General features: G+C 46.2%; 2 protein-coding genes across 3 annotated transcripts; both read left to right on the forward strand.

Annotated features, from left to right (window-relative positions):
• Positions 1-7,176: 7,176 nt before the first annotated feature.
• LOC102057800 (double-headed protease inhibitor, submandibular gland-like) lies at positions 7,177-11,757 on the forward strand. Of its 2 annotated transcripts, none has more exons than XM_027802151.2 (8): positions 7,177-7,559; positions 8,019-8,041; positions 8,608-8,732; positions 8,969-9,014; positions 9,925-10,052; positions 10,193-10,238; positions 10,970-11,085; positions 11,563-11,757. In XM_027802151.2, exons 1-8 carry the CDS (start codon positions 7,502-7,504, stop codon positions 11,606-11,608), a joined length of 588 nt encoding a protein of 195 aa, XP_027657952.1. In that variant the 5' UTR covers positions 7,177-7,501; the 3' UTR covers positions 11,609-11,757. The 2 variants fall into 2 exon arrangements, with proteins under 2 accessions (XP_027657952.1, XP_027657951.1); XM_027802150.2 differs by having other exon boundaries at positions 7,181-7,559; positions 10,967-11,085.
• A 3,270-nt stretch (positions 11,758-15,027) lies between these two features.
• Positions 15,028-19,161, forward strand: LOC102051304 (serine protease inhibitor Kazal-type 6-like). Its single transcript, XM_005436998.2, has 4 exons — positions 15,028-15,150; positions 17,313-17,338; positions 18,177-18,289; positions 19,066-19,161. Exons 1-4 carry the CDS (start codon positions 15,093-15,095, stop codon positions 19,109-19,111), a joined length of 243 nt encoding a protein of 80 aa, XP_005437055.1. The 5' UTR covers positions 15,028-15,092; the 3' UTR covers positions 19,112-19,161.
• Positions 19,162-25,070: the final 5,909 nt, after the last annotated feature.

A 25,070-nucleotide genomic window follows, 5' to 3' on the forward strand; every position in this document is an offset into this window, starting at 1 on the left:
GCAGCCCAGGTGAGCAGCTTTGCTGCCTCCTGCTCTGCCTTTGAGTAAGAGCTGGCTGTATAAAACTACAAAAACATCCTCAGAACTGGAAAGTGCTTCATTCTACAAGGACTTATTTACTCCTAGAAAGATAGTGTTGAAAAGACTTGACATCAAAGACTATCACTTATGGGGTAATATTTTAGCAACAGAACTGAGTGGGTAAGAACAACTGTGGGAACAGCTCTACTCTCAGCGCTAGTTTATGCATAATGAAAGAAGTGACATCTATGTGGTACAACCCGGAGACTCAGACATCCAGTATTTAACCTCTGAAATGTTGCAAAAACACGAATTATTTTGAAAGTGAATGCTTCTTGTAGTCATCCTGAACTGAGATGCAATTTGAGAGCCTGAACAGTTGTAGAAGCTTTATGAAAGTTACATCTCACTCAATACTCCTTGTACTTAAGAACAACTGTGGCAATGCATAAACTGTGCTGCCTCTGTGTCCTTCCCAGCTTTATGACCTTGTTTGCCTCAATAACTTGCTTAGCTTTGAGTACATGTCCTACTCCATACTTTGAACCATGGAAAATGCCTTTCTCTTCTTTCATTTTGCACACCCCTTTCCATTTTGGTTGCAACTCTCCTTAGAAAAATTTATACTACACAGTCAACACTGTAAACATACAATGTAGCACCAAATTTTGCCTGAAATTTCTTTTGTCTAAGGAGTAATTTGTTAACAAACAGTGAATTGGAAGTTGTGTATTCAGGACATGAATTCACAGTTTTTAACTGTAAGAGAATCCATAAATTGCATTTGTATCATATTTCCATCTTTTTTTCCCCCCTTCTATATTGATGCGCTGTGGGTAAGGGACAGATCTTTCTATATTCCTTCATTTCTTTCCTTAGAGCAGTTTCTGTGTAAATCCTTACTAATCGCATTGTGATCGAGCATTGGAAAATCCTGAGTCATCCAGCTGTCTGAACAATATCTGCCACAGATATTATTGGGTGAAATTGCCATTTTCAGCTGATGACACTTTCAACAAGTAGTGCAGTATTCAGTTTGTTTCCAAGTTATTGTTCAAGTTACTGCGGCAGCATTTACAATGGTTGCACAGGCTCTGCACTGCTGGGGGCAACGTACCACTGTACTGCCCTGTCCCTGGGCTTTTTCTCAGCATCTGCTTCTGGCCAGTACTGGGGGGAGCTCAGGGGGTGTGTGGAGTCTCCTAACATCACCTTTCTTACGTATCTTTTGTTCAGAGCTTTTTTTGTGAAAATAGGTTGCATCTACCTACGGGACTACTGCAGTAACTACATGCAACCCAGAGATGTCTGTACTATGGAGTACGCCCCGCACTGTGGGTCCAATGGTGGAGCATATAGCAATAAATGCTTGTTCTGCAATGCATTCGTGTATGTATGAAAATAAATCTCTTCACTAACTAAATGACGAACTAACTTTGTTTAAATTGACAAATCAGTCCTGGAGAGTGGTTGGAGAAGCAAAGTTCTTTTATTTTGTGTTTACCTGTTCTCTTACTAGCAAGGGTCAGTGTTTTATTGGGAGAATTTGCCAGGTATTCCTTTCTTTCAGGTATAAAGAGGTAATATGTAGTAGAGTTCTTCATTTCCTTCTGAAGTAATTTTCTGAAGAGCTTTCTTCTAGCAAACAGTCTATTTCCTCCAGACTATTTGTTCTTCCTTTAAATTAAGCCTTTCTCTTGTCTTTGAATGTTAGTAATAAAAGGAAATAGCTAGAGTAGTGTTCAGAAGTTTTCTGGTTTAAGTTCCTCTATGATATATCCTTCACGAGAGGGAGAGACAAACAGATGTTCTGTCTCTGAGGTACTGATTTCTCTCTCCACAGGAGAAGCTGTGAGCTGTTGGACTTTTCACTTGAGATATCTTCAAGAGTCTTAACTTCTTGACAGGCTTCAGCTCAGAAAGAGGAATGCTCCCTGGCGATGTTGCCCATGGCAGATGCTCCCCTAAAGCCTTGTCCTGAACCTTGAAAGCTCCTGAGGAATCTTGAGGCTTCTGCTTAATAATAAAATAGCCCATCAGTATTTACGTCTTGCTTTAATAATATGTCTCATTCTGGTTTTGCCTAAGATGTTGTGTGATTTCACCACTGCAACAACCCTGGGGTGCGAGTATTAACAGGCAAATTACAGCGAGAGTACAACAGAATACGCTGTTCTGATCCACAAAGAATTCAAACCCAACTGCAAAGGCAATGGGTAGATCTCAAGGGCATCTGCCTTCATCCAGCTTTCCAAAAGAAAACCAGGGCTGGAAATGCATCTTGGAGCAACGTTCCAAGAAATTTATTCCACTAAAAGCATCTTAGACTGACACTGCCTGGGTGAGGGGAGCTGTCTGCCTCCCTCCCTGCTGCTGTCAAGCACCTGCTGCCTCACCCCTGCATGACTGTGCAGTAGGCTGGGGCAGCATGAAGGGGTCCCAAGCAAACCTGAAGATACACGTAATTAGAGACAGTCCCACAATCGTTGCAGTTGGGGGTGTTTTGTGGCTGCTCTGCAAAAAAAATGTGGAGGCACGGAGGGTCTTGCTGGCACCAGGAGCTGCTCACCCCTGTTGCAGTTCCCAGGGTTAGCCCCAATTTTCTCTGCCCACAAAAGAAGTGGTGGAGAAGGACGGTTTCCCAGCTGCATCTCCTCCCCTTGCAAGCAGGATTGGAAACCCACCTTTAGGTGAGAGAAGTGCTTTTGCAATCCGCTCTGCTTCCCAAAGCAACGGGACAGGATGTTTTCTCTGGGCAGGCAGATACCTGGCTGCCCACGTTTGTGTTTGCAACACTCAGCGCTGTGAGGTATTGCAGAAAACCAGTGGGCAGTTGGTCCTAACAGACCTGACGTTCAGAGGACTGCCAGCAATTGTTGCTGCAGCCCGTTTCTGCACCTCACCCACCACTTAGCTGCTGCTTGTAGGTAATTATGTCGACTGTGGCTTGTAGAGGATCCTTTGAGAATCTTCGGCCTCTGGAAATCTCAGCTGATGAAAGGAAGGGCTCAGAGTCATAGTGTTAATTTATTATTCATTAACAGCAAAGCGCTGGCAGTGTGGCGTGCTATACAGCCAGCAGTCTCACAGTCAAATAGTTAATGATCTTAAGTGACAATGTGTCACTTTCCAGAGACTGGAGAGAGCAGCTCTCTGAAGGCAAACATTTTATTTCCAAAAGACGTGAATCTTTGCAACCATTTAGTGCCAAGTCCCTTCCCCGGGCTGGAATGTCCCTCCTGTGAGAGGGAGGTCTGTGCAGGAGGACATTTCCATGTCAGATGTAATTTCTTAGGGCCGAGACAAATGGAGGCTCTGGGAGGTAGTGCCAGGGGTGTGTGGCTCAGGGACTTCATGTTCCTTCTTGTCCCCCCTTCCTCTGAGCGAGGGAGCTGGGGGTAGGAGAACACCAGCTCCAGCACTTTCTTTCTTGGGGAGCAGCAGAGAGGAAGAGGATGGCCCCCAGGAGCCATGATGCCTTGGAGACAAGCGGAGCCCCCGGCTGTGCTCGAGATCCCAGCGGTCCTCAGAGGGCACCTCCCAGGGGCCAGTCTGTGAAACAGGAAAATCCAATTGAGGGGAACCTGTGAGCAGAAACGAATGGGGACAAATCCTCCACCCTGATGCAGAGTTATCAGCATTGCTCAGGAGCGACTGGGGGGCAGAGCAGGACCCCAGCAGCACCCCCAGTCCCCTGGCCCAGGGGGGCAGCTCCTTCGGATAGAAGGAAGACAGTCCTCTTTTATGGGCACCTCGTTGGAAATAATTTTGTTGTTGCTGCTCAATAAAACCCTACCACAACAACACAAAATCCTCTCACCATTACTAATCTAACTCTCCCTCCAGGAAATTCAAGGCAGGAAACATTGTCTGCCTGCCGAGGTATTTCATGGTACGACTCTTTAAGCAGTACCTGAGCACTTTTATGTCATTATCTGATGTTTGTGAATTTAGGAAATGCCATTCAATTACCCAACCACCTGATTAACACATTGCACGTAGTTATTTTGTTCTGCTCTATTTTATATCAACGCTTCTGTTTTAGTGTATTGTTCTACTTGTTGCTGGCCAAAATATACCTCAGGCCAGTCTAGACCTTTCCGTTAATGCAGTTTCTCTCTGAAGCTTCATTCAGGATAAATGGTTTGTTATTACGTTCTTTCTTGATGCGGAGAAAAATAAAATGATGTTTTAAAAGAAAATTGCTTGGAGACGTCATTTTTGGGAGCTGGCTGTGTCAGAGCCGTTGCAGCGAGGCAGAGCTGAGATTCACTGAGGGATTGGGATGTGCAGGGCCAGATCCTCAGCCTTTTGCTGTTAGTATGCGGCTCCCAGACAGTCAGATTATTGCAGACACCCTTGCCTGTGATATCATCTATGCTTAAAAGACTGGAGATATGCAGGCAGCAGTCAGATAGCTGAACTACAAGGAGAAATATTAGATGAGTGCGGCTTAGAGCAGGGGCTTTGCTTGCTGTAAATTGAATTCATGCTCTCATAGAAGATCCAGTTCTGCCCCCGTGTGCAGAGGTCTGGGAACAGCAACCTGTTTTGGGAGCTCTTGCAGTGTGCCACATGGCTAGTCCATGGCAAAGAAACGCATTTTGCATTTGTCTGTACAGCAGCATAGACTGGAGCACAGCACCGCTCTGTTCTGGTTACGGTGCGGGGTGTGACAGCAGGGTATGGGAGCAAAGACAGTGATACCACTGCTGGAATAACAACGCGTGGTCTTGCATGCATACATCCACCTTTTCTATTTTTCAAAAACATCAAAAAGTATCATTTCTCTTTATAGCCAGATGATGCCTGTGACAAGTTTTAAACTAAAGCAGGGAACATAAATGAAGGGTATTTTGGGGTGTGGTAGATTATGGACATGCTTGAGACAGGGAATCTTAAAACCAGAGAAGAAGATTCACGGCAAAATATCACTGCCATGGGAAGAAATAATGCTGGATTAGAAAGTGGGTAGAATTTCTAGAGTTATTGGAAATTTACCTTAATACAAGAGGATCCATCATATGACTCCCAATGTTTATCCCATTCATGTGGCCATAACAGTCTTGAACATTTGCCCTCTAAGAACTTGAAATAGTAGGAAGAGTTTTATTTAAACTTTTCTACGGATCTTCTATCTGTAGAACTGTTAAAATAACCCTGTGACCAAAGTCACTTTACTGAGCCCATCATCATGATACTCTTGAATATGACCGAGGGCTTCTGGCAGGTGAGTTCACTTTGCCCTTCCCATTTGCAACATGTGTGTTCCATTTCTCCAGCCTCACTCTTCCAAAGGCATGGAGCCAGTTGTTTTTGACTGCTCCTAACGCCTGTTTTGAACCCATCTGCTGCCCTGCAATTACTTCTGTCCCATTCCCTCTGGTTCTTACTAATGGAGCTCCTTGTGCAATCCCCTGTCACACCTAACCCAGCAGCCCTCCCTGCCCTGCCCTGCCTGCCACCAATTATCTCCCACCCTTTCTTATAGACCCTGTGGCAAGACCCTTTCCTTGCTTCTCTTTTGCTCCCTGCTGCCCTGTGAAGTGGTAGGGATGACTGGAGCTGGTTTTGGAGCACTCCTGGCTGGTCACCCAGCCCCTCGGGAGCAGCATGCAGATCAGAGGGGGATCTCCCCAGCAGATCTAATTAATCAAAGGGCAGGTGTTGGCCAAACATGAGAAGGACGCCACTCCCTAGCAAATACCCTGCCATTCAGAACTGCTCCTGGGTGACCAGCGCAGCTTCAGCCTGGCAGGTGAGGCAACCAGAGAAGCAGCACAGTTCCTGGTAACGGGGGTCTCAGAGCTGGGGGTGGCTGTGGGGAAGCCTGGTTCCCTACAGAGACTGTGTTCTGTGGCCTCGCTAGCCATTGCCGGGCCAGCGGTTGCCATCTCCATGGATGGCTGGTGCAAGTTCGGAGGAAGACTTGTTTTCAGGCTTTGGCATTCTTGCCCATGGAGAATAATAGATATAAGTGCTTCTGTGATGGCTGCTTCCCTCCCAAATATGCTCAAATTCAGTTCAAGGAATCTGAAAGTCAAGTCACTCAGGATGCTAAGAAAACAACAGAAACAGTTTTCAAAGGAATCCTTCAATTTCTGATATTTGTGAATGAGATCCAAATAATTTTCCGGAAAAATAAATGAATAATGCTATTTCATTGATATGAACAGGCCAAATCTTGTGAGCTCTGTCCTATGACTACAATTCCTTTACACTTTTTGCCACATTTTTATGATTTATCTGCCTGTGCCAAGGCTTGAACATCTCCCAGGATAATAAGAAAAACAGTTCTGTTTTTCTATCTAAAACTCAGGCTCCTTTTAAGCCACATGTATGAACCAAGCCTCTTCTAAAGCACAAACATATTCTGTCCCTCAGTTCCTTCCATGACTACCTTAAATAAAAAATACAGAATATTTGATGCAATATTCTGTGTTTGCTTTTCTATACACTTGTGGTGGAGTTGAGTCACTTAACAGAGCCTAGCACAATATTCTTCACTTATCTTCCCTAAAACACGACTTTCAGCTGACACTCTAAATTTAATGCCATATAATAGAGGGGGAAGGGGGAAGCCTGAGGATTCACCTTCTGTTTGCAGCTACTGCAAATTTTTTCTTGAATGTCTTTGGTACTAAGAAGCCCATTTCACCTGCACAGAATACCACTCACTTGCCAATAAGAAGAAACATTATCCCAGTCCAGATTTAAGATTACTTATTCTCATAATTTCTTAATCACTCATACCCTTTGCCAACAGATGAATAACTCTTGCTCCTACACAGAAATCTCTTACAAACTTCTGAAGTTTTAGGTAATGTTTTCACGTTGTGATGATGACTGTTTCCTTCCTGTTAGTGAGAAATCCAGTGTACCAGAAAACTACAGGAGAGAGTGTGGAGAGATTCGTTGAGCCCTCTGCATCTTTAAAGCATACTGATGCCTGCCAAACCCCAGATTTTATATCTGTAAAATCTTAGCGTGTCCTACACTGCTGCTGCCCCCCCTCCCCTCCCCTCCCCTGCTGTACCATAAAAATCTGAAGCCCAAATACTGTCTAGCGTATGTAACGTGGTGTGCACATGTTCAAATGCTTTCAACAAATGGGCTTTTTTTTTTTGTTTTACCAACTTCCATACATAATTTCACAACATCTACTTTTGAGGCAGTGCTCTTGTTTGGAAAGTACAAATCACTCATTGTACAGCAGGGCGCCTTTGTTAACAAGCTGGGTGTAGCTCACATTTTTGTTTAATTCTTCTAGGCATCTCTCTAACAAACAAGTATTCTTTACAGCTCAACTCAATAATCAATACAGTTTTCCTAGTTTACAGAGCAAATAATTACTTTCTGAGATTACTTCACAAGGTCAGGGAGATGTATATATATAGTGCAGAGAGAAAATGCTGAGAACCATCTTCTGAACTCCAGAGTGACAGATCTGCAAGTAACAGACGACACAACCATCTCTGCTATGAAGAAAACAAGAAGCATTGCCCTTCTGGGGCTTGTGCTCCTCAGCTGCCTTTCTGGTAAGTTGTTTTTGTTACAGTCTGCGCTAGTACCTCTAGTCCTCCCGAACCTTTTCGAGACTTGATGATTTAGTAATATGTGGGCTCTCTTTTAATGAACTTTATCCTTGTGCAGATGCATGCTATAGATCAGTAGGATGCGTTTGTCTGATTTAAGCTTATGAGCCTTAGTGGGGATAATTGTGCTGCAAAAGGAGAAAAGTTTATGTCCTACTTCTTCCTCAATGAGTCAAAATTTCTGGTTTCACAAATAATTGATTTTTTTAAATCTTAGTATATAACTTCTTGTTTACTTGGAGTAGATAAAACATATGGGGAAAAATAATTTCTCAGTAAAGAGAAAGTGTATTTGGTTACTCTATTGGGAAATTGATGATTCCAAATTTATTTTGGAATTCAAATTTTATTCAAGGACATTGTACAACTTTTATATTTTATTATCTCTGGGTTTTTTTGTAGATATTGTTATTGCTCGACAACGGGTGAGTAGTACATCTTCTTTGTCATTTAGTCTTGATTTCTAAGTCTAGATGAATAATTCATACTCACATTGTATCCGAGGGAAGGCTTGAGGGAGGAGAAAAAAGGAGCGTGAGCGAGAAAGGAAGAAGGAAAAGGTACCCTAAATGTTACACCACTTCTTTGCCCTAAAATAAGAAAATAACTTTGTCAGAGAAAGATAACTTACCATGCTGATGATTAAAAAGACAGTGATTAATAATGTAGCGTGAGAGTCAGCACAGAGCACCAGCAGAAAATCTATACAACTATTGAATAACTGCTTAAATATCTTCCCTGTCTTGATTCCCCAAGGAACGATCATTTTTGCCTGCAATTCTTGCCAAAAATTCTGCAAATCTTGATAGCAAAAAGGTGCTTTTGTATGCTGTAAGAAACACAGTATATTTTTTGCTCCCTCCCTTCACCACGGAGGAGCAAGAGAGGGATAAGATGACCAGCAGTAGTCTCCCAGGGCTGTGAAAGCACGGGTAACGCAAGCACACCCTTCTCTCCACCTGGAGACGTTACAAGCCCTCTATAATAACAGGCCTCCTGCGGCATGTACCGGCTGGCTGTGAACGGGCAGCTTGCCTGTCCCCGCAACTACGACCCCGTCTGCGGGACCGACGGTGTGACCTACCCCAACCAGTGCTCCCTCTGCAGAGAAATCTTGTGAGTACGAAGCCTCCCCGCTACCGATGCCAGCTCGAGCAGGAGACCAAAGCCTTCGGGGTTGTGACTAATCATGGGGTGGACTAGATTTTTCATAAGTTTCTGGCTTCCCTAATGCCCGCAATCTTCTGTGTCAAAGCTCCTGAATCTGATTAATTACTGGGGCTTAATGAGCGAGATGACTATACGGTGTGAACAGATTAATCCTTCCTCTCCTTCCCTCTCTCCCCCTCCAGGGTTAGACAAGGCCTCGACAAGAAGCACGATGGAAAATGCGTTAAGGTAGGGTCTGAAACCAGTTCTTTCCCTGGCCGTGCTGTGCGGTGGTGGGTGATGTGATGGCAGAGGGCTAGGCAGAAACCTGAATTTTAATTAATTAATTCTGTACTAAAACCACACAATTGCAAACTGTCAGAAATGGAATGAAAATAAAGAATTTCAGAGTTGCAATACTGTCTTCTAAATTTTGTTTGTATGGTTAAAATCAGTGAGTTTTAAAATGTTACCTTCCGTATAGCACCAGACTTAAGAATGGAAACTTTTGATTCCAATAATGCTTCAGCATTATCAAAACACTTTTCTTTAGACTTAGAGGCTTGTTGAAGTGAAGAAATTCCCAGAGGAAGTTTGGATTTTGACTAAATCATAATTTTGTAACAGAAAAAACAATTCTATCGGAACATTTATCATAAAGTTTGTTTACTGATATATGGAGCTACCATGAAGCGGAAAAGTATCTCTATTTTTAGTTTAGAGAGAGAAAGTAAAGAAACACTCTGGCTGTGTAATTTAACATAATAATGACGACTTCCATTTCAGTACACTCAGAGTAACTGCAGAAATACCGAGGTGAGCATAAACTCCATTTTCAAGTGACACTGCCATTTTGCAGCAAAAGCTGCTGCCGCATAAGGCACTTTAGGCAAAGATCCTTCATGGTGGCACTCACTGTGAAAATCCTTAAGACAGTAGGGGTGAAACCCACTTCAGGACAGGAAAAAAAGAGACATTCAGGATCACGCGCAGGATTTCAGCTGTTTGTACTCCTTCAACTCCAGCACACTGGGGCTGGAAGCATCCCCCGCCTCGCAGCTCTGGGGAGAGGGGGAGATGCCTCTCGCACCGTGCTCCGTTACACAGGACTGATGCAAAGGGGAGCAGAGACTGAAATGTGGTTCTGTGACTGTTTCAGCTCGACTGTACTGGCTACCTGAAATCAAGGAGTGGTTATCCAGTCCCCTGCACCCTGGAGTACAGACCCATCTGCGCCACCAACGGTGTCACCTACACAAACAAGTGTGCCTTCTGCCACGCTGTGGCGTAAGTGAAGGGGCTGGGTCTTGGGAGGGACATCTGGATCAGTAGATGCTCGTGTTGGTGTTTGGAATGTAATGAGGTAGTTTGACTCGTGAAGTGGCTGCACAGTGCTCATTTGGTCTCCACTCACTTTCTTCCCAAAGGAATGGACTGGACATTGACATGCAGAGTGATGGAGAATGCGTCCAGGTAAAGTCCAGAGATGTGCACCCCTAACTGCTGCTACAATACATTGTACAACACAAATTCACGGAATCATAACTAAATAGTAGAAATGCCTGCACTGTCCTGGTGCATTTTGGCCTGGCAATAGGATTTGAGGGAAATAGTTACAGTCTGCCAGGGTCAAAAGGTATTGAACCAAATCCATGACTCAGATGTGCAGTCCCCTCTCTGACCTGGGAACACAGCCGTCAGCGGGTGCCGAGACCTTCATTTACTGGCAAACTGGCTGAGCAAGAGACGCTGCCTCATCCCTTCCGAGGGAGAGCAGGAGGGTCATATACTACCAGCACAAATAGTAGCAGTGATTCCTTGGGTGGATGAACTTTCTGCAGCGTGGCCTGTGACCATCCACTTTTTGTATGCTTGCCTCTGCCGGCCTGCTGACCCGGAGCAGCCAGTGGGAGGGCCAGCCTGGAAATATCTGCACGGCCATCTCACTATTTATAATAGTATTTATTAGACTTTTTGCCCCCACCTTCTCCCCATTTCAGGCTGCTCCAGGCAAGCACATTCTCTGCCTCTGGGTTTGCAGAGTTGCTAGAACAAGAGCCTTGCACCTGAAAAGCTGTTTTATGCTTATATATCCATGGCTTATGATATGCCACATCATAACCATTAAATAAACATAAAACACTCATGTAGAAAAATATGGGAAACAAAAGTTTTAAAATCTGTTGTTGCTCCATAATTAGCAGATTGAGTGCAGCGAACAGAAGGGCGTCAACCCCATTTGCACTGAAGAGTATGACCCCTTCTGTGGCTCCGATGGCAACACTTATGGAAACAAGTGCTACTTCTGCAACGCAGTTTTGTAAGTATGGAGCTCACCACACAGCTGAAAGCAGAGGAGCTGAGGCACACACACAGCTGGTGTGGAAGCCCTGGGGCTCCCGTTAGCCCCTCGGTAAATCCATCCCTGCTCCACGTGTCTCTCCCAACTCTCATTCCGCTGTCACCCCCCAGGCGCTGCAGATCTTAAGCCCGAGTGAGTCCTCTCCATCCCTTGCAATTAAATCCAGATCCCCATTTGCAGGCTCATAGCATTGCTGACTCCCTCCCTGTCAGTGATTTAAATTGTGACGGTAGGAGGTGTCCAAAATTATGGGGTTTGTCCCAAATCTCTTTAACATGAGAAAATGTGTAACCTGGGGAATCAGGAAAGAGGTGAAACATTAAATGAAGTACTTTATAACTTGGAAAGCATGAGAGCATTGGCTTATTTGGGTGAAGTTAGACTATAAAATTGAGATCCATGTCTTTAATTTTGGTCTCCCTCTTTTCTTTTCAGGCAGCGACGGGGACATCTGTTCCTCAGACACCGTGGTGAATGCTGAGCGCTGGGGTTGTGCCCTTCTCCCTGATTTTTCCCTTCCTGCAATCAAACACGCTCTTCCCTGCTCCCTCAACTGTCGCACATCGGTGTCTGCTTTGATCGATCAATAAATTAAATGTGGCCAATCTATTTGCCACGGACTGGTGTGTGTTTGTTTGTTTGTTTGCTTCTTTTTCAGGGCAGAGGTAATGGTCCTCAGGCTTTTAGGTACTTATCTGGCAGGCAGGAGAAGTTGTGAAACAAACCACAATAAAGAGCAAGGTGTAACGCCCATCACACACCAGCCCAAGCCCTCACGAGAGTACGTCACTCCATACCAAACCATCAGAAGAGAAACCAAGCTGCTATAAAAATACCACCACTTTCCTAATTTCAATGTCTTACAGTGCGTAAATGGATTTGTCTTTGTAACAGCACTGAGCCTTGGTGGAACTGGTCCTTTTAGGAGCCCTGGCATGGGGGGTGGGTGGGGGGTGGCGCTGGGGGAATGTGAAGGGGAAAGGTGGCTGTCATCAGCTCTACCTGGTCACACCTGGGCAAGGGGCAGGTCTGGCAGTGCGTTGTAGAAAGGAGGCTTATGGCACAGGGAGGAGGCTATCTCATAGGGAAGAAAATTAGGAACTGCTGCTTCCTTGAAGGGTGTGTCCATTGAGACTGTGCTGATCAGCAGAAAATTGCAGCCAGCTGGGCAAGGCTGTAATGAGCCTAATGAAGAACCCAAGGAGAAATTAGATTGGGCTCAGGCTTTCAGCTTATTGGAGATCTGAAAAGTTGCACTTGGGGTATTTGAGGCAGAGGTAGGACAGGGTAGCCCTTCAGGAAAATGTCTTGGATTTTCTAACCCTAGGAAAGACGGGCCAGAAGTTGTGCTGGGATTTCCAAGAGGCTTTCTTCTTGGGAAAAATGATATGTAGATAACATCTTTGTGGGAGCTTAAAGAGTGCACTGGAGGAGCAATGATATATCTGAATCTTCATGATGATGTGCCATCTTTCTGGGTGAGTCAAGGAGTTAATATGCAAACAGCACAGGCAAAAAGTCCCAAGTGCCATGCTCACACACTCCCTTCCTCTTCCTTTCTCCACCTACCGTTCTCTTGTTATGTAGCAAGAATATCTGCTGCTAAGGATGATATTTAGGACAAAATCTGTGACTTCCAAGCCTTTTCTTTGAGTCTTTTTTCCTGTAATAGACAATTTCTTGACCAGGGATTTTGTAGGTGATTCCTACCAGAAGATGAGAGGCTTGTCCTTCCCCTGGTGCTAGCACGGACCAATGCTCTGTCCTAGGAAGAGGGATGGAACTTCTTACTTTCAGGGTTTTTTCTATTAGCACAGCAACATAAATCACATAGAGCCTTTGTGTCTGCTCTTAAGAAAAGAAAAACTAGAGAGTCATGAGTGTCCTCACTGCTTACCTGCTTGTGTGTGTGTGAAAAATATTTAAGGAACAACCTACATAGCTAGTTGATGTGAACAGAGACCTGTCAGCACAGGACCGAGCTCTGATATAATTTCTTGTTGGCCCAGAGGTTTATGGAGTGGCTGCAGAGCAGTGGAGTTTGGCCATAGCAGGAGATGGTCTCCAAGAGCCAGATCCTACGGTGAGCCTACTTGCGGTAGTAGTTTCTGCTTGAGGAAGCCAGGTATTTGCTCAGCAGCTCACAAGGCTTTGGGAAAGCCCAAGGAAAGGCTGCTCACCTACAGGGAAAGGGAGGGCAAATGGCAAGTACTGGGTATAAGGCTGTATCCCAGGTGCCCTGCGAGCCTCTAGCAAGAACTCTTTAGAAGATGGAAAGGTTTGTGTCACATAAGACTGGCCCAGCACCGGTGAGTCTTTGGCTTGCCACCAGCAAGACTTTGCCCAACGACACCCTTAGACCGCACAGCAAGGTCCAGGTGCACTGCTTCTATCCCTGATTTTCAACAAAGTCACAGGGAGAGAAGAATTCCCTCACCTATGCCAGCAAGTGGCCTGTTTCAGATGTTATAAAGAAGTGGAAAGGGGTAATAATGATAATAACCTGGTTGGTAATTTAGTGTCTTCCTCTGCTCAGCCCGGAAGGGATTGGTCCCTGCGGTACATTTGCTAAGGCTTTAGCGAGTCAGTTATGCTGCAGCAGCTGAAACGTTCGGGTAGATAAAGGACTGAGGCATCCAGGCTGTGGTCCTGAGCAGTGACGTATGAAACTAGAAAAGGCAAAGAAGTAGTGCTGTGAGTGGCAGAACTAAGCGTGGTTCTGAACGGCACTGCGGCTGACTGACTTGATAACTAAATTATATGAGAGGCTGTGTCATGAGCTCACCTTTAATAGACATCCGAGAATTCACCTGTCAGTCACGATTTCTCTGCCGTGTGGATTTTAAGATGTCTAGCAGGCTGCAAACTCTAATGCTTCCCCAGATGTAGGGCATTCATAACATTTCTCTCCTGCAGAAACTCTGTCCCTTGCTGGCTGAAGACGTTAGTAGCATCTTTCCTCTCTGCTAGAAAAATGTGTAAACAGGTATTTATTTTTTATAATTTTTTTTTGCTCCTATGTCATATTTGGTTGGAACCAGTTGCAGATTCAAAATTTACTGAGGGAACTAATAACCAGATATATCTATACACATTGCACTCCTAAGCCTTGTCTCCTTAGGAAAGCAAGCTGAAATTTTAAGCTCATTCTTATCTGAACAGATATTTTGAAAATGGTGCAGCTGAACACAAATCCTTGCACAGACTCAGCTGGAAATAGAGCTCAGGTCTCCCAGTTCCCCATCAAATTCCCTTCATTGCCACTTGCTGTGGGAGCAGAGCCCTAACATATGTTTCTGAATGTGAAAAACTGGAAAACATTGACAGCTAGAGTTTAAATAGTTCAGGGAGGAGAGTCAGCAGTCCTATCTGGGACTGTGCACACAGCGATGAGAGAATGTCACATCGGAGCACTTCTCCACCCCAACCCAACAAATTTAGAACCATCCTCAAAAATAGCCAGGGAACAACGTATAATTGGTTTCACAGACAACACATTCTCATGCTGTGATTTATTTCGTAACGTCTAGTGAGTGTCATCACGCCGCACTCAAAGCCTCGGAGCTGGCATTCAGCGAGGGCCCAGAGAATGAAAATTACCAGCTTCCCCGATGAATCACCGCTTTGAAAATTCACCCTTGTGAGAATCCTGTGACTATTTAGACAAAAAAAAAAAAAAAAAAAAAAGATATTACAAGCCCGTCTATCACTCATATAATTAGCCCTTTCTAGGTTTGATGTGGACAGGGCAGCATTCCTAAAGCACCATAAACACGGCCAGGACCAATAATGGCTTTAGAAACCAAGTGGAGAAGTTCTCACAATTAAGGTGGGGAATGAGGACAGCTACGGATGGGCACATAAATACACAGAGAGGCAGGACTGTGTGCGCACTGTGGGCTCTGGTGCTGAGACAACACCTCCCGCCTAGATCGCTTGGCTTGGACTAAAGAGCTACCTGCAGCATGAAGGCAACAGGTGCCTTAGTGCTGCTCAGCTTCCTGCTGCTCTCTTTCTTCTCAGGTAAGTGATCTCTTCCCTAGCCTAGAAAAAAAAAAAAAAAAACCAAACAAAACCCAAACAAAAAAACCCCAACAACCAAAAAAAACCAACCCAAACCTTTCCTGACAACAACAAACTTTGGAGAACCTTGACAGGCTTGAAGATAAAGCTGAGCAAGTAGAAAATATTCTACTGCGGGACTTGCTCACTCATACGACATATTTCCAGTCCTCGTGTGCCTCCGCAGTGAATAATGCAGCGGAGGTGTCACTGGGAGACAGAGCGAGCAAATTCTAAGCAGCTTTTTCAGCAAATATACCAAAGCAGTGTAATTATGAATTTTTGGTACAAATGTACGCTGGAGAGTTTTCCTGAAGCAGCTAGAGAAGAAACTCTCTCACCTCAGGGTCATCAGCTCTTGTTTTGATCCTAAGCATTCTGGTATTTGGTGCTTTCCTTGGAGATGTGGAAACGTAATTAGATGAAAGTTTCAGCTTTCATTTATGTCGCAGAGAAAAGCTTGAAAATTAAATTCAAATGTCCTCAAGGAGTCAGAACAAAGAGGGCAAATTAAAAGGATCCAGCATTTATTTATCTGGAGATTTACACAGCTCTCTGATGATATGGGGAAGCCGAGTGATGATTTTTGAACATATAGGTCACATCAGTGTTAGCAGTTGCTTGCGTCCAGATGACACAGCTCTGCAAGGTTTGTGGCAACAGTTATTGAAGAATGTGCAGAACAAGATTCATTTATACTTGCTTTACTGTGAATAATTTGAATAAAGAATTCACTTGAGAAAATTGCAAGCTGTGCATGGAGAAAAGAGGTGAATTACTTTGTACACATTATTCATTATGAAATATTCATCTGTCTTTAATTGAGTCTTAATTGGGACTGGGCTCCTTCAGAGTGCTGAAGCTTCCTTCCAAGGCCAGGCAGAATAGCAGCAAACTCTGTGATCTCCTATAAAATAAACAGATGTCAAGAGACATCATCACAGTGTCTTTTGTAGCTGCATGTAATATTTATAAAAGCTATTTAATGAGCTATTTTGTAAATAATATGCAGATAGCCATAGCAGTGACTTTCCAATTAAGGCAGCCTAGCCTAACCTGAGGACATGATAAATACAGCAGTGCTAGGGCTAAAAGAGCAATGGGCAAAACAACTGGCAGAAGTAGGGTGGGTTGATGGATAATGGTCTAGTTGGCTGAGGGTTGGTTGGGATTTCCAGTGTGTGGGGGCCCAAGTGCAGGACAAGGTCCTCCCATCTCCTGCCCCAGGTTCCCTCCTGCCCCGAGCCACCTGAGCAGGTCCAGCCTCGCTTCCCAACCTCTGCTACCCTGCTGCCAGGCGAGACTGGGTATGTGTCTCACGGTGCTGTGACCCAGATTCTGCAAATCTGTGTTCAATCCACCCTGGAGTGTCAGGCTCCCCCTTAGACATATCGCGGGGTCGCCGTGTCCTGCAGCTATGACTCAACCTACGTGCTTGACTGCAGTCTTTGCAGTGAAGAAATATAAAGAGGATGGACTGATTAGCTTCAAGCCCGGAGCCTGTGGTTACAGCGGGTATTTTTGCACTCTTACTGACCGGCACTGCCTGTTCTGCTCTGTGTCACCCTGTGACGTCTCTTTGCATCTCGCCCAGGATGAACTTGTTCTGGGAGAGTGTCTGGGCTGTGCTGTGCTGAGGGTGGCTGTCCAGCTGACCACAGGGTCTCCCTCTCCTTTTCCAAGTACGCTCTTGTTAGCAGTACCAGCTGGTTTTGTTGTTCAGAGGTGTAAGAGCCTAACAGCCTTAAAAGTCAATATAGCTTTAAAATCTCTGTTGAGCGCAGCTCCAGATCCGATATGGCAGCTCGTTTCCCCGGGAGTGGCTGCCTTCCAGGAGACTGGGTGATGTGTCTGAGGTGCAGTTAGCAGCTGAATGACTGATTACGTGGTATTTTAGTAACATTTTTCAAAAAAGCAAAATACTGAAAAGCAATTCAGATAATGTATTTCCTGTCCCCTCCTCCGCCGCTCAGGATGACAGCGTAGGGAAAACCTGGGGTGCGCTTCATTGTGGCTTGTGTAAAGGGTTTGTGACTTTAGTTCAGCCTCTATCAGAAAATAATGCTGATGTGTAAAATCTGTTTGGTATTTTGTTGGTTGTTTTTTTTTTTTTTTTATTCCAGATGTAGCAGGTCAAGAGATTGAAGAGGTTAGTGCAGCTGTTTCTGCTTACTGAATCTGCATTTTCTAGAGGAATGTTTTTGTAACCAAGATCTTGGTGCGTGGTAAACAGGTTTTAATGTCTGCTGGGAGCAGGTGGGTCCTTCCTAGAAGTCTCAACACTTTGGGGAGTTCACCACTGTACAGGGGATGTTATGTGTGGCCACACCAGCAAGTGGACCAGGGAAATGCTTCCCATGATTAGGTCTAGGGTGCTTGCACAGGGTTGTGTCTGTACACAGCACCACTTTTGTCCACTTTGCTCCACTGTCCAATCGTGTCATTAAAAAAACGGATTGTTGAGAGTGTTTTGTCTCCCTAAACAAAGTCCATCACTGGGACTTGTCCAGATACAGAATACCTGTACGTTTCCTGGACACCATTTCTAGTTCCCCATAGACTATGGTTTTCTCCTCCTTCCATTGGGAAGGCAGAAAGCTCAGCAAGCACCGAGCTGAGTGCACAGTTTCGCAAGATACATGAAGCCATGCAGCAGCGAGCCAACTTGGTGCCAAATGTCTGAAAAAGCATCAGTGCTGACTCTTCTTCTACATGCCTAGGCTAATCCACTCCTGTCTTTGGGAGATCAAGACTTCTCCTAAGTGACAGCAGTTTCCCTCCTCAAACATGTAGCAAAAATTCCCCTGAAACACTGCTTCTGCTCATTTCTGACAGGGCTCGGTCTTTCAGTAAACAGGCAGTATCATCACTGCTGCTTTAGTCCCCTTGTCAGAAAAAGCATGATTTTAGTGACCTTGTATCCAATTTGGAAAGTGAAAGAAAGAGTATGGGAGTCCTGAAAGGGTTTTTTTAAATTTGTTTTGCAGATTTGTAGGGAGTTTGTAAACAGAAGCGTGTACTGCACGAGGGAGTCCAACCCTCACTGCGGCACGGATGGCATCACATATGGAAACAAGTGTGCCTTCTGCAAGGCAGTGCTGTAAGTGAAAGTAGAGGGGATTGAAATAACAGCGTTGACTCCATTTCCACGTATGTAATGATGTTCTTCATGGAGGGGAGGCCCTGCATCCAGGCTGTTCCTCTTGTATGGCTCAGCCCCTGAAACGTGCTAAGTGGAATATTTCCTCCTTGGAACAGAGCTGTGTGAATGCAAGTTAATTTTAATTCCTTTCTAGGCTTTGCACACTGCTTGTTGCCATACTGAGAGGCAGCACGGGGCCTGGGAGGCAACTGCAGCCCACCTGTACCTTCTGCACGCACTAAATTGATGCACATTTCCCACTGTGTGCCACAGGCTGCAGCTCTCACTGCCCACACTTCTGGATACTGACAAGTGTCTGGAGGAATGGGGGAGCTGAGCCATGCCAAATTATTCCTGAAAAGTCTTGAATGGACTTTGTGGAACAAGACACCAAAGCTCAGAGGAAGAACCTGAGTTTCTTCTTCTCCTGAGCTTGGTCACATTTTAAAGGAGATGCAATAGGAGCCAACACCCCTGGACTGAATGTTCTTGCAAAACATTGTTTTTTCCTTAGCAGTCCTTAACATTTGCTGCAAACTCAAGGCTGCCTCATCCTAGGGGAAATCAGAGAAGAGCAAGGAGATGAGGAAATGGCTTGATGTTCCCTGTGAGGCACCAGTATTCACTAGCATGAGTCAGGCAAATGGTCCTGTTTGGACGGATGAGCTCCTTGTCCCACACTGCTGTGTCTGTCGTACACTGCTTTGTCTAAGTCTGTCTTGCTCCTTTTACAGGAGAAGTGGAGGGAAAATAAGATTGAAGCACCTGGGGAAATGCTGAGTCCTCGCTGTCACTGAGCAGCAACTGCTGAGCCCCCGTCAGCAATGGCCGCAGATGCCCGTGCATGGACATGGGAGCAGCTTGCCCTCATCTCCGCCGTCTCTGCTCAATAAAATAAACCTCAGCACGACTCTTTGGCTGGATTCCTTTTTCTGTAATACCCAGAAAAGCACTTTGATACAGCCGTGCTAGAGCCTAATGCGTGGCTTTGCTATACTGCGCTATTACATCAACCTCCTCCTGGGAAGCAAGGCGCTCCCCATGCCGGAGCAGCGATTCCCACGGCTCCCAGGGGCTGTGTCCTCCCATCCCCAGCAGCCGTAGCTCTTCTGGCCTGTCCTGCCTGCCAAACTGGCACACGCTGGCCGGGCAGCCAAACAGCACAACCGCCTGTGGGCTCTTGCCCGACTCTCCCCATCCCAGGGGGTGGGTGACAGCGGGCGCCTTTATTCTTTACCCATCCTCCGTAGGCATGTTCCTTCCTCTCTCAGGGGTTATTGTGGGAGGGTGACAGGAGAGCTGGTGAACAGCGTGACTGCGTATGCCTCATCTCCTTTGGAAACCAGAGACGAGCAAGCTGAGGCTAGGGAATATTGCTCCATTTAAGCCTGCAACAAGAAGATGGCAGGTGGAGGCTGGTTTCAGGCAGGAGCTGCAAGGCTTTTCTTTCCAAATCAGTCTCCTTCTTCTTCCTTCTAAAAGAACGCTTTGTCTTGGAAACTGTGAACTCACCAGCAATAGTTTCCTGCTGCCAAGTGGCTTCTCATGCTAATAAAATTATATTTAGAAGAACACCAGATTGTATGAAGTGTCAATAATTACCAAAAAAAGTATTCCCTGGAGGAGAAGAGCTGTGGGCTCCCTCTTCCCACCTCTAGGATACACTCTCCCTGAATCTTACACAAACCTTGATTTTCTAGGCACAAGTATTTGTATTTATTTACAATTTTTAATGCACATAGACTTCATTACTTTCTTTACCTTTTACACTGCTGCCCTCTCTCTTGATGCTGGCGGGAAACTCCTTCTTTGTGCAGACATGAGAAAATTAATCCAATAGCCTCTTCCCATTCACTGTGCAAAAGTCACACAGGGAAATAATGGTGGCATCCTCTTGTTATAACATTGGCAGCAGATCAACGGGACACCAGCTCCTTCATGTTAAACACTTAACTTTCAAAGGGAGCTTTAGGTTTTATCATGAGCCTCAGGGGTCAACATATTTTGCAAGCACCTAAACGCTGAGCATCCAAGCCTCTGGTCCTTGTTTGGACAGAGCTTGGGTGTTTGCCTATCACGCCACAATCCATGCTTTGAACTCAACTGGGGCGCAATGCCTAAAAAAAGAGGCCTTAGCAATGTGCTTAGCACACTTAATGCCGGCTTCTCTTCTGATAACTCACATTTGTGATGCCAATCCTGGCAAATCTTTTGTCATTTGGTAACTTTACAGGCAGTGTGCAGGTGGCAGCCAGCCAACACTTGAACCGTGCAGGTAAAATTCCGCATTGGATGGGTTTGGAGCTTCTCTTGGACTAGCTGTCTTTGATCCTGATATTTTTCCCACCCCAGCCTACAGGATTCTTGCAAAATCTGTCACCTTTTCTTGGAAGCAGACTAACCCTCTGTGTCCCAGGTTGTACAGCCAGGGGAAATGCATTTGTTTGGTTTCAGATTTGGATGTTACATTAGTAAATGCAACAACAAGACATCCAGAATGTTGACAAGATTGAGAGGAGCGAGAAGCATCTCCTGCACAAGGACAAGTGGTCATGAAGGACGTGTTGGCAAAGTGAGAGGGACGCCTTCATCAATCCTCCTGCCTGGAGCGGGATGACCTCCGCATGTCCTCTCCTACCTGAGTTATCCTGTGATGATCCTATTATGTTGTGTGGCTCTGGACCAGCACCACATTTGAAGCACGGGAGCAAACAGACCTCATTTTTAAGATGGAAAGCAACATTTTAATGAGGGGTGAGGTATGGTATACCTCTACTCCTGAGGTGGCCCTCAGTAACTCCAAAAATCTCACAGCATATTCCTGTACCTAATAGTTTTTAATCTGGAGGCTGAGATAACAAGGACAGATCACAAGAGAACAGAAACTGCAAAAGTTCGCTATTCGATAACCATCCTGTATTTTGCTCTTTCAGTGCAAACAGCAAATAAAAACACCTCTGCAGACCCAGCTACCATCTCCCCTATCTGTGCCAGGGACAAGGAAAATGGGAGTCATCTCCTTTGAGGAAATTATTTCCCCCAGTCAGGGAAACTTCCCAAAATTTCCTCCCCAGGAGAGGCCAAGAGAAGCAGCCCTACACGAACTGGACGGCTTCTGTCACAGCCCATCCTTCCAGCTGAGCGGGCACATCGCTCTGGTTAACCGATGAGGCAGTGATGCTTTGCTGGTGCCAGGTCCGCTCGCTCTTGTTTTCAGGGTGCTGTGCTCACCTTCCCAGCAGGGCTGATGGATGCAAGGACAGGAGCGTGGCAGTGGCCACAGGCCACACAGCCTGAACTCCCATCTGTGTCTGGCTGCTTTCCCAGACACATATGAAACCAGAATCCAAACCTTCAGCCACTATTCTTTCTTTGATTGCCTTCTTTCACCTTTTAAGTTATGTTGGGGTTTGGGTTTGGGTTTTTTTGACAGCTTTGAAAGCTGAGTGAGTCATGATAAATTTGAGATCCTTCTTCTATTAGAGAACATGAGCATCTTCCCAGCTTTTTCTGTCTCCAGGGAAGAAGGGGCAGAGGCTGGGGTGGGAGCTGCCCTAGCATCTCGGCTACTACCAAAACCTGCCTCTTGCAGCAGAACGAGGGCCCTGTGCTCCCTGCGTCTCACTCATTCCTTCCTCAGCAGTTAAAATAACAGAAGAATTACATTTGTGCATGGTTGCTCTTACTGAAAGGAAGGCGTTGCTCACGTCTGAGCACCCTCCCGTGACCAGGCTATGCATATGGCAGAGGGCAAGGATGTATTTGCCTCTCACAGCTTCACTCTGCTGGTGATGCAGTTGATACTTTATTGTGTCCAGGCTCTTGGCCCATTTAACTTTGGCTCCACCACTTCCTCCTCCTCCTCCCCCAGCACAGGCACGTGTCACTGTCGCAACTCAGTTGAATCCTCTGTCCTACTTTTTTCCTCTGACATTCACAGTGTTTGACAAGGCTTTTCTAGCTGCCATGGGATGATCTTAGGGTGGTGGTGCTGACTGCAGGATTCCCACAGCCTGGCTGGGGAGGAAGCTCCGGACTTGGTTATCATTCCACCCTCTTTTCCCTAAGGGAAGGCAGGCTGAATCAGGTGGGAAGGGACTTTGGTCCAACCTACTGCTCATGGCAGGGTCGATTCCGAGGTCCCATCAAGTTCCCAGGGCTTTATCCAGTCTCACATTGAAAACTCCCAAGGGTGGAACATGCCCAGTCTCCCTGGGCCACCTGTCCCAGGGTTTGACTGTCATTGTGGTAAAGAAATTTTTCCTTTTATCCTGTTTCAACTTCTTTTCTTTCAACTGTCTCATCTCCAAGCCATGCACCACCATGAGGAGCCTGGCTCCATTGGCTCAGTAACCTGCTCGTTAACTGGCAGGCTGCTCTTATGTCCCCCTGAAGCCGCCTTCTCACCAGGCTGAACAAGCCCACCTCCCTCCACCTTTTCTCATGGAGCAAGTGCTCCAGCCCCCAACTCTCTTGGTGACTCTTTGCTAAATTTATTCCAGTTTTTCAATGCCTTTTTTGTCTTGAGGCAGGGCCAAAAATGGAATACAGGAGGCAATACTGAGCTATGGGCACAAGGAAAAGGATTGTTCAGGGAGTAAGTGGGAGAACTGTAGGAGTATTGCAGGGGACTGAACAGGTGTAGGTGGTGATGTTTGCAGGAAGCAGCAGGAAGGCATCAGTGTGTATTTGGCCCTTTAAGGGTTAGAGAGCAGCTGAGCCTGCTCTGGGGTGAAACAGATCCCAGATTCTGGGAATCAGCCAACACGTCTCCCCATCCCCATCACAGCTGAAGGACTTAAACAGAAGTCAGGGGAAGCACTTGGCTGTTGTTACTGACTCCAGGGCAAAGAGAAGGTGAGGGGTTTTTTTATGGTGTAAGAGTTTTGGTGTTTGGGGTTATTTTTGGTTGGTGGGGGGTTTTGTTGGTTAAGGTTTGGGGTTTTTTTTTTCCCCTGAAATAAGCAGTGTAATTTAGGAGCTTTTCATAGGAGTAGCTGCAGTAATTATGGCTGGTGTTGGTGTCTTATAAGGCTGCTCTAAAAATACTGGGGAAGGCTTATAAAATGCACTTGGGAAACAAGTGTTACCACAATACGTAAAGGGAGAACAGAGGAGGCATAAGATTTACCCATATAGAAAGGCAGGTGTTGCATAAAGAGTTGCTTGTTTTGAAGCTCCGGTGATGAGATGGTGCTTCAAGGCACCTCTTTGGCTTTGACGCCCATGTGGCAGCGAGGGACAAGAGCTTTGGTAAGGTCAGCTCCTCAGGTCTCTGGAGGGAGCAGGGCTTTGGCGGAGCTACAACTGGAACTTGTAAGGTCAAAACTGAGATACTGCTGGGCCTGGAGGGATGCCCTGACCCACCTGAGGCTGGCCCCAAGCAACAGTGTCTGTGCTTGTAGCAGAGTTGGACCTGGTACCCAGTCTGTGGAGTAAGGGTTCCCCAGGGATGCAGACAAGTGGTGGTGCCGTGTTAAACGGTGCTTCCCTTCCTGAGCTAAAATTGCCCATTATTTGGGAGTGAACAGAAATGTTGGTATTGTGTCAAGGGCTGGCTGTGATACTGCTGGCCTTCTTCCCAAAGAATGTTGTGCCTTCCTTTGGGAGGCTGATTTTTGTAGAGTCACCCTGTAAACACATCCTCCTGTCACCCTCTGTTTCTAGACCTACCTTTAGTCCTTATTCACAGTTACAACCGGCAAGCAGATGCTCCAGTTTGGCCTGATGATGATGCTGATGCCCCATTGCAGAGGAGCTAGGAGGGGCTGCAGGAGGTCGCCTGCTCCGTCCCCGGTCCCAGGCAAGGCGCAGCGCTGCCCAGCGCATCCCGCCCGCGGCAGCCCCGTTCCCGGGCACCGGGCTCCCTCTTGTGACCGCCGGGCACACGCCGGGACAGGCACCGCAGCCGGGAGTGATGCTCCGGGCTGGCCGAGAGGCTCATTTTGGAGAGGGGCCCTAATGGCCTCTTGGTGCCAGCCCTGGGGAGCAAGTCAGCGCTGCTCAAACGAGCGAAATGCCCCCTTGGGAGCCTGACACCCTGCGGAGGCACGGCACGGCCACAGAGTTGACTTTACCTGTTGACATTTTGCTTAAAATTAAGGGTGCCCGCAGCAGAGCTGTACACAAACAGTGACGGTTATTCACCCTCACGCACTCAACAGTTCCTCAGATTGCAGTACCCATCCTGTTTTCAGGGTGGGTGTCTGTATTAGCCTTTTTTTGCTGAGCCAAACAGCTGTTCTTGTAACGAATTACAGTGACAGAGATCTGTGCAGGCAGGGAAACAGCGACCTGTCCTAGTAAATTGTTTCTGTTTGCTCCTCAAGTCCCATCTCTCCCTCCCAGCTGCTGTTCTCCCTTTTCCCTGAGGCTGCTGTGGGCCAGGGTGCTCTGAGCCAGTTCCCTGTGCTCTTGCATGGCCCATCACCTCTCAAAGAGCTCAGGCACAGGGCACGGTCTGAGCATGTCCCCTTGATATGGTAGATTAAAGGTGGCTCTAATCAGTGACTTCCTCAGCCTGGGACTCCTCAGACTGCTCTCTTCCCCAGGGCATTGCTCACCTCTCCTGCAGATGCCAGGGGAAGAAGTTTGGGGGCAGAAAAATGCAGCTGAGATGAGCTGGGCTTTGCATCTCTGGGACTTGAGGACATCTTTTCAGTCTCTCATCTTTTTAATTTCCTCTGCTGCTGGATAAAAATATTGGGATTTAGCATTAGTGGTGGGACTTCAGGCCTGC

The sequence above is a fragment of the Falco cherrug genome, chromosome 8 (assembly GCF_023634085.1).
Source record: "Falco cherrug isolate bFalChe1 chromosome 8, bFalChe1.pri, whole genome shotgun sequence".
In the NCBI taxonomy this organism is placed as follows: domain Eukaryota; kingdom Metazoa; phylum Chordata; class Aves; order Falconiformes; family Falconidae; genus Falco; species Falco cherrug.

Bases quoted from the DNA above. Each gene is read 5' to 3' on its own strand.
- LOC102057800 (XM_027802150.2), top strand. From the start codon at position 7,502: ATGAAGAAAACAAGAAGCATTGCCCTTCTGGGGCTTGTGCTCCTCAGC. The intron at 7,560-8,018 runs GTAAGTTGTTTT...GTTTTTTTGTAG, and splicing joins GCTCCTCAGCTGCCTTTCTG to ATATTGTTATTGCTCGACAA. The intron at 10,239-10,966 runs GTAAAGTCCAGA...CTCCATAATTAG, and splicing joins GTGATGGAGAATGCGTCCAG to CAGATTGAGTGCAGCGAACA.
- LOC102051304 (XM_005436998.2), top strand. From the start codon at position 15,093: ATGAAGGCAACAGGTGCCTTAGTGCTGCTCAGCTTCCTGCTGCTCTCT. The intron at 15,151-17,312 runs GTAAGTGATCTC...TTTTTATTCCAG, and splicing joins GCTGCTCTCTTTCTTCTCAG to ATGTAGCAGGTCAAGAGATT. The intron at 18,290-19,065 runs GTAAGTGAAAGT...CTCCTTTTACAG, and splicing joins GCCTTCTGCAAGGCAGTGCT to GAGAAGTGGAGGGAAAATAA.